Below are 11,860 nucleotides of genomic sequence, written 5' to 3' on the forward strand. Positions count from 1 at the left end.
TGTATCTTTCTGCACGGTACACCTTTACAGCCACGACAATGTCCCTGTTCCCCGCTCCACCCCCCCCAAAATAAATCACTCAGCAGACAGAATAAAAAATGAAATACAAACACCAACAAAGGAACCTAACTGTATTATAAATGAATGACATCACACACTGAAGGGGTGGGGAAGACAAGAAAGAACCTACGTAACTTGGAAAGCAGTACTTGGAACACGCGCAGTAGAGCTGATGACAAAGGAGCTGCACACACTGCTCTCCAGGCAGCTCCTGTGTTTGGCTGGGATTTGCAGGAGGGCAGAGGGCACGGCTGAGGCTCACACTGTGGGCACAGCCCAGGCTCCTCCGCCAGGGCTGTCTCTTAACACTTAGGTATTTAGAGGCACTTCAATAGTACGGTCGCATATTAGCGCAAATGGAGTGGGATCCCCTTGTAAGTAGAACTAAAAAGTACCTCCGTGGTCATCTGGCCCAGTCTTTTCATTTTACAGACGCAAAAGAGGCGCTCAAGAGGCACAGAGTACAGTGAAGACACGGAGCCGCGGGGGAGCTTTGTCCACATCACACACCAACCATCCTTGGTTGAAAAGTTTCCAAAGAGTAGGTCAGGCTGAATCTTGAGACGTGAGGATAATTTGGCTCGATAATGAGTTATATAGTGATTGATGCACCGTTTGCACAGATTACTTATTTTATTATAACTTGTATTCAAGAAAGCCTTATTGCTATGGACTACAAGATCAGAATTTTACATGTTTTTATTTTAGAGAAGTTTTCACTGACTTGGCATTTTTGTAAACACGTACATTTCCACAGAGTTTAAAAAACTTCAAGTAGAAAAATGGTTAAGTCGCTATTACTTGGGATCACTTTTTAAACTCAGCAATTTTAAAGCATTAAGAAATAGCCAATCTATTAAATAATATTTTATACTATTGGATTAGTTTCATATACTTTTTAAAAGCTAAAAAAATGAGGGGCCTATAAAACAGGTGTCTCAAAAGTTAAGAGTGTGTATATTTAAGAACGTTTAACTGACACAAGCATGAGAATTTTTGGCTGAACCACAAGAAACTCTTGTCAGATAAGTATGACATGTTGGAACACTGCCAGGTTACACTATCTTCCCTAAAAAAAAATGTCAAGTTTATAGTATTTTAAAACAACAGGGCTTAAAGAATCTAGAAATTTCATTTTTAGAAGTGAACATGTCCTAGTTAATTTAGTATCTACGATGAAACTATTGCATCTTCTCTATAATCTAAGACCTTGATCCTAACTTGAGATTTCACTCCCAGATACGAAGAGATTTTTCAAGGCGCTTACTGCATAATTAACATCTCGATAGCATGTATTTTCCAATATATTTAGACCCTTGATTTGCACTCTGCTGCAGCTGTGTATCAGTTTCATGTGCTGGTCTCTGGCACAGCTAAATGTCACTGACTGCTTTCTTCTTTACTGTTTCCCCTTTTTCTTAAAAGTCTTTAAAGTAACTAACTGGCGTAGACGGCGTGGCTCCCGTAGCTTTCCTTCCTTGTTTTTGTTGTTTGTTTTGTCACATTGGGTAGTAGTTTATTTATAGGATGCACCAAAAAAGTAAAGAACACAGACCAGCAGTGGAGCTGGGTCTCCTGAGAGAAACGGTGGCCAGGCAGGGGGACTGTCTGCCTCTGGGAGCGAGCTCCACTGGCCGTAACTCAAGTGTTCTGCTTCTGCTCCAGGATCAGGCTGGTTTGGTCAACCAGGTCCAGTTCGACAGATAATTTTTCAAATTCAGCCACAAGGACCGCCTTGAGGAGCCATAAAACAGTTCAAGGGTAGGAGTGCTCTGGATCCGAGGCCTCATCACATGAACTTTCATTTGAAGGAATGATTAAGGGCCACAATGGTAGCCAACTGAATAAACCAGTAACAGTTACTAACCTGGATAGTCATGAAGTTAAATTAACTTATTGAGGATTCTGAACCAATATTCCAGCGAAAAGTCTTGGTTGCCTTGCATTGCTGGGCAGTGTTGCCAATCTGCTGTGCCCCTTTTCTCAGATGAAATTCTAAACTCTAGCAGTGGGAAAGGATATTTTTAAGTGGTGGAATGCCAGAATTATCCAGACTTGAGGTTTTCAGTGGCTGATACTGATTTTTCACTTTGGTCAAAATTATTTATCAAAAGAGCGGTTTTATGTTTATTGGTTTGTTCCACTTGGTCAGGCAACATTGTTTTGAACATGGTGTGACACACATAAACCTTTATTATTTAATTAGCTATGGTAAAGCCTAGAAATTAGCCCTTTATGTTGGTTTAGAAATATAGTTTATTTATGAAAGGAATGTATCTCCAATTTGAGGGTTTTTTCTTCAGAGGAGTTTTAAGTAGTTTTCAGTGTCTCTTTAACATATGTTCTCTCAACAATGCGTGTTGAACAATAATGGCTCACGTGAAAATAGTTATGTTCAGGTAGGAATTAATGTGTAATTCTCAATACCCTATGACTTGAGTATCAAATTTACCATAAGATTTGGTCAAACAGAACTTGAGGTAGCTTGTACACGATACAAATCAGAAAGTATTGATATTTACTCTGTCTCGTTAATTTATCCTGCCCACACTCATGCCGTTTGCTTTGTCATCACACGTAACTGGAACATCCAGAAGAGGAGATTCTACTGCATGTAGTCATATGTTCACTCTTGCCATTGTGCTTTCTTCCTTCCTGATGTCCCAAGATTTCTTTTCTATCACTTCCTTTCTGTTCAGAGAGCTGCTTTTAGCCATTCATTTAGCACAGGTGTGCTGGGGACAAACCCTCTTAGTGTTTCTTCATTTGAAAGTGTCCTGATTTCTTCTGCATCCTTGAAGGATCTCTTTTCAGGATGTAGAGTCCCAGGTTGACAATTCTTCTCTTCAGCATCTGAGGTGTCCTGTTTCTGGCTGGCTCCATGGTTTCCTACGAGCAGTCTCTGTCACTTAAACTGTTTTCCCCTAAAGGTAAAGGCATCTCCTCTCTCTACCTTCAGGATTCTTTCTTTGGCTTTAGTTTTCTGGAGTTAGCCTATGATGCATCTTGGCCTGGGTCTCTTTGGATTTATCCTGTTTGGGGCGTGAGTGCGTGTCTTTTGCCACATTTTGAAAAATTTCAGCCATTAATTCTCTGAAAACTTTTTCAGGCCCGTCCTCTTACTTCTCTCCTGGAATTCTGATGACAGGCACATCAGATCCAAAGGAGTCGCTTAGGCTCTGTTCTTTTTGCAGTCTGTCTCCTTCTGTCGTTCATGCTGGACGACTCTCCTGCTCCAGCTGCAACCTCGCCGATCCTCCTCCCACCCTTCCACGCGGCTACAGAGTCTGCGTGCTGAGGTTCTGAGTTTCAGTCATTTTTCAGTTCTAACTTTTCCGCCTGGTGCTTCCTCGTATTTTCTGTTTCTTTGTGAAGACTGTATCTTTTAGCTTGAAGGGTGCTCACGATTGGGAGTTGAAGCACTTTTATCACATGACCGCCCACGTCACATAATTCTTGCATCTTTGTCACCTCAGTGCTGGTGTCTGTTGATTGTCTTTTCTACTTCAGTTGAAACTTTCCTGGCTCTCAGTGTGACAAATGAGTTTTGAATGACACCTAGACATTCAGCTATTCTGAAAGGAGACGGAGACCCCGGATCTCCCGTGGGAAGGCGGGCACGCTCCCATCCTGGGCCGTGGCGGGGGAGGTGCGGGCTCCTCCCTCAGCCTCTGTTCTGCACCTGGGGAGAGGCGCTGCTCTTTACGGCTGGGTGGGTGGGGTCCAGGCCCCGGCCAGGCTCTCCCGATCCCGCTCAGGCTGAGAAGGGTGAGGTGCTTCATCACCGCGCTCCACGTGGCTTCCGCTGGCCCTGCGGGCGGGGGTGGACGCCTTCAGTCTCCACCAGGCTTCCTAGCACGAGCGGGTGGCATGCCTGTCACCACTGCGGGCGGTGGGATGGAAGGCCAGGCTACCGCGTAGTTTCCACGGTGTTTCCATGGTCACTGCTGCTGAGTGGGTACCCAAGTCCCAGCTCCCTACTTGGTCTCTGACATCACCATGGGGGGAGGTTCCTTTCAGCGAGTGTGGAAGGCTGGGCTCCCCACTAGCCTTTGCTGGTGAGGGTGGGCAGTAGGGCTGCCGTCTTCCCGTGGCTGGACTAGAGCAGGTAGTGTCCACAAGCCGCCTGCTTACCAGGTGTTGAGGTTCTGATCCACGAGGGACACATGGCTGAGAGAAAGCCCAGGGGACTCACTGCTGGGTTGTTCCTCGGGTCCTGAGGCAACGAGCCTGCCTTCTTCCCTCCACCTACCTTCAGAGTCTTCTTGTTTACATGTAGTATCCACAGGTTTTGGCTGTACTTAGCAGAAGAAACAGGGAAAAGTGTATCTATTCCATCTTTCCAGAAGAAGTCTCTATAGTTCTTTTTAAAACAGTTGATAAAGGATTAAGTGATTATCTTATTTTACTACTTCCTAGATGCCTTATACGTGGGCCAGCCAAGAAAACTCCTTAATCTCTATTCATATTTTATATAAGAAAAGTTTAAGAAAAGAAAGAAAGAAAAGTGCCACCCAGATGGAGCTTCCAGGTTGCTCAGATTTCAAAAGTAAATTTACAAAGAGCAGAAAGAATGTCACATAGCCAAGGATGAATATAGGAGTTTAGACAACGTAAGGTCCAAGTAGTGTCAGGAAGATAAAAAATGAAGAAGAACTAAAGCTCTCAAAATGTTAAGGAAAGCAAGGAAGGGAAAAACATTTTCTTGAAACTGATGGTATAATTGATGAAGATTAAAAATAAAAGAAGGAAAACGTCTTACGTCTTAACTCATTCACTCACTTGCAGGAGATTTCTTAAGCATCTAATACGTATTAGGCGTCAGTGGTCACAGACAGAGATCAATATGATACAGTGTGTGGCCTCAGGAGTGTTTGGTGGAACAGAGTGATCAGTCAGTCACAGCACGATGTGGGAGAGTGACAGACAGACGCAGCTTTGCTGACACTTACTGTGTCTGCGGGGGTCAGACAAGGGGTCACAGAGGAGGAGACAGACAGGACAGAAGGACGTCCAGGAGAGGGGACAGGATACGGAAGCTTAGAGGAACGGGTTGGACACAGGGCGTGGTACCACTCCAAGCCTGGGAAGACGTGGTGGAGCTGGGCCGTACTGGCCCTGGTCTGTCATGTTGCAGAGCCTGGATTCATATCCCACAGGCAGCCAGGAACTAAAAGAATTAGTTTTGATCTTCTCTTCCAGAAAGTATGAAGTTCAAGAAGCAAAAGAGAATCAACCTCATGACAGATACGTCGCTGTACAGGAGCACTTGGTCTCCTGGCTCATACAAAATTATCTTCAGAAAATATAAAAGACTTTGAAGATAAATCACTGACCTGATCACTGGTTATGATCTGTGAGTAACCGTTGAGATTAGGAGATATGGACTAAGTCATTCAATTTGCATAGTCTACCTTTGACTTCCTTTTGTAAACTACAGATCAGAGATATTTAACTTCCATCCTGAGAATGTTTTCTAGAATAGATTATAAAGGTACTATGTTGTCTGCACTTGAGAAGAAAAAGAAAACATTGACCACTAGCATTCAGGATGGGTTCAAAGAAAAAAGTCATATAAACTGGCCTCATATCCATTTTTTAAAGTATTACTAGGAGGCATGATCTCATATGATATTTATTTTAGAAGACATGGATGGATTTAAAAATGGTTGAATAAATTTATTTAAAAGTGGTGGTTTAGAGAGTGATGACAACAGAAGAAGGCTAGTGCCACTAGGTCTGTCGTTGGCCCTACTCATCACACTTCTGGATGACAGAGGGAAATGGACAGGACAAAAGACAGAATCAGACTCAAAACCAGCTACAAGTGGGACTGGTTCCAACAAGATTACGAGTAATAAATGTGTCATAATCAGCTCCCTCCAAACCTAACTGTAAAATGGAAGAAACCATGGGATCATCTTAAACCCCTCTTCCTCTCACAATCCTGACATAATCCATCAATAAACCCTAGTGACTCTACTTTCGAAGTATAACCAGAATTTGGTACCCCTCACCACCTTTACTTCTACTGTCCTGATTCAAGTCACTGCCCTGGAGTATCGTAATAACTCTTTGCTGGTCTTTGTGTCCCTACCCTTGACCTCTAGGGTTTATTCTCAGAATAAAATGATCCTGTTATCCATAATAATGCTTTTAACCTTCAAGTCAACATCATCTGAAATAAATTTAGCTACACCCGTTTTTTTGTGAGTATTTTCATGGGAAATACTGTTTTTTTGCCGTACGTGGGCCTCTCACTGTTGTGGCCTCTCCCGTCACGGAGAACAGGCTCCGGACGCACAGGCTCAGCAGCCATGGCTCACGGGCCCAGCCGCTCCGCGGCATGTGGGATCTTCCCGGACCGGGGCACAAACCTGTGTCCCCTGCATCGGCAGGCGGACTCTCAACCACTGCACCACCAGGGAAGCCCGGGAAATACTATTTATCTATCTTTACCATGTACTTGTCATTTTCTCTGTTCTTCTTACACCTCAGACCTCTAACAAGGATTTCTCTCTTCACGCCTAAAATAAATTCTTTAAGACTTGCTTTAATAAGGGTCTACTGAGAACACATTTTCTGTTTTCATTGCCTGAAAGTTGTCTGAAATCATCACCTCCCTTCTTAAAAGATATCTTGTGAAGTACAGAATTCTGTATTGGCAGGCATCTTTACACTATGTCTGGCTTCCACTGTTTTTACAGAGAATTCAGCTGTCGGTCCAACTGCCACCCTCTCAAACATAATCTGAATTTGGGGGGTTTACTTTTAAGAGTTTTATTTTTGTCTTGGATAATCTGTAATTTCACCATAATGTGACTGGGGATAGATTTATTTATCCTTCTTGAGATCCACTGAACTTCCTGAATCTGTGGTCCGGTGTCCTTCATCAAGACTGAAGAAAATCTAAGCCATTATCTCTTCAAATACTGCTGCTTCCCTGTTCTCTCTTCTCCTAGAATTAAGAGTAGAAGAAACTTCTATTCTATCCTGCATGTCTCTTATCAGGATTTTTCTATCTGTCTCTCTGAGTTGCATTTAGTATAAATTTCCCCCTATATTCCAATTCATTAATTCTTTCTTCAGCTCTGCTTACTTTAATGTTAAACCTATCCTTTGAATTTGAATTTCTATTATTCTATTTTTTTTAATTTTCAGAAGTTATATTTGGTTCTTAAAATCTGTTGATTCTACTGTATTTTATTCTACCACAGCAGGTAATTTCAAGTTTGCATGTGTTTTCTTTAAACATGACAGTCATTTTATAATCTGTATCAGATAGTTAAAGTCCTTATGGGTCAGTTTCTTCTTCCTTTTGTTTCTGGTAGTTCTCACTCACACTGCTGTCTTCTTGCTGAATTATCTGGGAAACTTCTACAGTGCTGCGATGAAGGTATGTTCCTCCAGAAGATTTGGCTTTGCGTCTGCTTGGTGTCTATGGGTAGGGCAGCAGGTCCACTTTGGACTCAATTATGGCTTGAACTTTATCAGGCTGCCCAGTGATGCGAATCTGAGCTATAAATCAGTGCATGACAGCTTGTGGTTACTGTTTCTCAGAGACAATCCTCCATTCCCCCAATCCCTAGTCAAGGCAATTTTGTTTGCTAACTCCTGAGGATGGTAGGGGTGGTAGAGGGTTTGCTTTTAGTTCATCATAGTCAGGATGTAGTCCATACTACGGGAGGATCTGCTACTAACGCTTTGGTGGTCCAAGGCTTTGTTTCTTCTCAGAGGCCTGAAAACCACATCTTAGGCTACCCTTGTGAGGCAAATGTCCTCAAGGCCAAAGAGTCTTCTATGCTGTGCTCTGCTGACTTCTATGGCTTCCTGTATCCACTTAGATATATAATCTGTTAATGTCTTACTATCTAGTTAGCTCTTTAAATCTTTCAAGAAGATTTCTTTATTTAAAAATTTAATATCATTATAGTTATTTTCAGTGAGAACACTGGTCCAAATAATCTATCCAAATGTATTTTCAGAAACAGAACCTCTTCATTGATTTTGTCATCTTTCTTTTTACCTCTATCTCATTCTCTTGATCTCCCCCTTTTCCAGACAAATCGTTTCTTTCTTGCTTCTGTATTAAGACTTCATATCAATGACACCAATGGATCAGTTCTGGCTACCAACAGTAAATATTTAAGAAACAGCTGCTCCCCAAAGTTCTGAGCTCAGTATTACAATTTAACAGGTTATCAGCCCTGCTGTTAACCAACTGTGATAATGAATAAGCAAGTTAACTTCCCTGGGTTCTACTTTCCAGAAACCTGGGAGTTATGTCAGCCTTTCTTTCTCAATTACACAGAATTACATGGAATCAACCAAATTTAATATATTTTACCCCCTACACTTCTGTCAAATCTCTCCCTTTTATTCCCATCCCAAGGCCCACTTCTTTAGTTCCAAAACCCTCATCACTGCCTGAACTATTAAGCCTCTTTACTGAGGACACTGCCTCCCGCCTCTAGACACCCCTGTTCCCAGGAGTCTTTTTCCACACTGCTACCAGACTTATTTCTAAAGTACGTATCAGTGCTGGTATTCTCACAGCTTCCAGGATAAGTTCAGATTCCTTGACTTAGCACAGGACGCCCTTCATAGCGTTTCCCTTGTTTACTTCTCTGAGCTTGTTTTCTGCCAACCCCATTTGTTCAAATCTTTGTGGTTCCACCCATGATGCGCCTTCTGCTGCAAAAGCACCTCCTGTGCCTCTCCTCTGCCTGCTGAACCTCTACTGGTCCTCTGTGACTCAAGCCCAGCACTGTTGCACTCGGAAATCCTTCTAGGACTTCTCCTCTCTCAGGTGTAGGTGTTCCTTCCTCGTGTTCCCACATAACTCTTAAATTTACACCTACATCGAACTATAATGGCTTTGTGACTTACTTCCCTCCTCACATTAAACTGTAAGCTCCTTTCACACAGAGACAGTCTTACTCCAGTTTGCCTCCCCATTCCTGCAGAGCTGCTGAATGCACAGATGAGTAACGCCATAAAACGAGGGAGGGGCTGATTACGCGATTCCAGAGGTCCTTTGTTAGCTATAAAATTTGTTAACTCCTGTCACCCTGTGCCTACTCTTTGGACTCTTATCTCAGCTTCCACATTTGGTTACCCAGATTCTTGGGCCTGCATACCTGACCCATTTCCCCTGACTGTCTAGCCTGAGTTTTGACGTCCTGTTGAGATGACTTCCCTGAATTTGAGTCTTGCTGGGCAGCTTCTCTCTGCCTGACCTTGAACTTGGTCCCTTCACCTGCTCCTCTCTGCCTCGGCTGATGCCCCGAGCCTGACCCCCACCCCGATCCCTCTAATTCACAACAGCTGCCACGTCCACATCCTTCTCTTTTTATCCCACTGTTGCTTAAATTCTCACAGGATAGGCTAAATAGTTTATTGGGAAAAGTAGAAAGGAGACATTTTAGAGCTGGAAGAAAAAGCACCTTCATCTGACAGACGGGGAGGAAGGTTAGACACAATGCTCGCTCACTGCAAGGGCACTAGTGGGGGCTCCTTGCTTTCACTGCTCCTTCCACTCAACCATGCTTTACTTTTGTAAAGGGTTCACTCGGGGAGAAATTTAAAGCAAGTGAAAGAACCATGAGAGAGAGACAGAGAGAGGGAAGGAGGGAGAGAGAGAGAGAGGGAGAGAGAGGGAGGGAGGGAGGGAGAGAGAGACAGAGAGAGAGAGAGAGACAGAGAGACAGAGAGAGGGAGGGAGGGAGGGAGTGAGGGAGGGAGGGAGATGCTTACAAACACTAACAATATTCCCATGATTTACCTGCATTTGGGATTTTTGCACACTGAATTATCTTATAATGTTACTATACCAAAATATACTTTGTTGGTTTCTAAGTAGATTCTTCATTTGAGGTCACAGTATGAAATTAAAGATAGGTTCAATTACATCAACAGTATGGGGAAAGCTTGATTCTGGTTTTTAAAAAACTACCAAAATTCAATATATTATATGGATCAATATATTACATGCAAGTTATGGTCAAAATAACTTTCACCTCTCCTAATAAAATAGCAATGCATCATCAAGTTTAACACAATGAAGGTATTTTCAAATTGTCAATCAGGCCCATGCATTTCCTACTAATCCCACACTGACTTTAGAATGTACTGTTTGGTAAGCAAAAGGAGACGTTCTACTGATTAACAGCAAATAAATTACAGTTCATTTCAAACTTTTCATCCAATTTATCGTTTCAGTTAATATATTTTTTAAAAGAAGACGGAAGAGATGTGGAACATATGTATATGTATAGCTGATTCACTTTGTTATAAAGCAGAAACTAACACACCACTGTAAAGCAATTATACTCCGATAAAGATGTTAAAAAAAAAATCCAGAGAATAGAACATTACCAGAAAAACTGCACTCACCATCGTCTTCCCAGCAGCTCTTCACGTCCCCTTCCCTTGCGCTGCTCCCAGGTAGCACTGCCTGGTCTGTCGGCAGGCCATCTTCTGGGGCGCCGCCTTCACAGTCTGCTGCATCCGTGATACTTTCTTCTTCCACAATGTGGAGTTTGTCTTCATCGTCTGAATCTGAATTTGTTTCTACCACAGTATTATAGTTTGTAACTGTAATACAAACAAGAAACAAATAATCAAAACCAAATAGTACAAAAGCTGGTTTTCACACCTTAGTACAAAGAAATTTTAAGAAGTTTTAAGTTTTAAGACTGTAAAATGTAAGCAGCTAATTTCTTTGATAACATGCACGCACACAGCACTTCCTAGATACCAGGTGGACAAAAAGGCAAGTAACAGTAGCCACACTTATTAAATGCTTAGCTATGCGCACGGGCGTTTTACGGAGAGTAACTCACCAATTCTTCCAAAAACCTTTTAGCAGCCCCATGACCACAGGATCTGCCTACCGCCTACTGCTTATATCCCTGTTCTACAGAAGCGGAAACTGAGGCACAGGGAAGGTAAGTATCTTGTCCAAGACCACACATCTAGGAAGTGGCAGGCCTAGGAGTCTGGTTCCATATTCTGTGTCCTTAACCACTACATCAAACATCTTCTCCAATCGTAATGAGTTTATATGACATGACGCTGCTTACGTAGCACAAGGGCTTCAAATCTTTAAAGCATTGCAATTTAAGAAAAGAGTTCATCTCTCCTAATAAAATAGAAATGCATCATCAAGTTTAACACAATGAAGGTATTTTCAAATTGTCAATTAGGCCCATGCATTTCCTATTAATTCCACACTGACTTCAGAAAGAATCAACCAATTTAACCAAATTTCCACATAATTAAGACATGATTTAAGTAATGTTTATACGTAAGTCCATCATTCTGAAGGAAAAAAGACCATGACATTTAGTTTTCAAACAGGCACCCCTTCCACATTTTTAATGAGCTTCAATAAACTTTAACACACCAGCATTATAAAGACATATAATAATTCTGAATAACTACAGCTCACAGAACCAAAACAACTTATATAGTATAGTCAATATTTTTTCTTTAGAGTCCTTGTAATAGTCACTCTAATGCAATAAATTATTTAGAACCTCATGGGGTATGGTCACGGGAATACCTCTTTTCAACAATTAGCCGGGTGATTCTTACTTGCTAAGATAAGTGTGAGAGGAAGGGGGAAAAAGAAAGCTTTGTTTGTGTAGCTAAGCAACAATCACTTCCAGTTATTCTTTCCATTTCTTCCTTAAATTTTCCAAGCTTTCTTGAAAGAAGGTAATCACCTAAACGCTTAAAACGATATGCATATATACATATACATATATATATATATATATATATATATATATATATA

The 11,860-nt window shown here is 41.9% G+C and overlaps 1 protein-coding gene across 1 annotated transcript in view; it reads right to left on the reverse strand.

The window, feature by feature from the left end:
- The window catches only part of ZEB1 (zinc finger E-box binding homeobox 1), a 192,610-nt gene that overhangs the window by 64,680 nt on the left and 116,070 nt on the right, over positions 1-11,860 (reverse strand). The window contains 1 exon segment of the mRNA XM_024750140.1: positions 10,456-10,656. Coding sequence (XP_024605908.1) covers positions 10,456-10,656 — 201 coding nt within the window.

Source organism: Neophocaena asiaeorientalis, unplaced genomic scaffold (assembly GCF_003031525.2).
Source record: "Neophocaena asiaeorientalis asiaeorientalis breed wild unplaced genomic scaffold, Neophocaena_asiaeorientalis_V1.1 scaffold4, whole genome shotgun sequence".
NCBI lineage: Eukaryota > Metazoa > Chordata > Mammalia > Artiodactyla > Phocoenidae > Neophocaena > Neophocaena asiaeorientalis.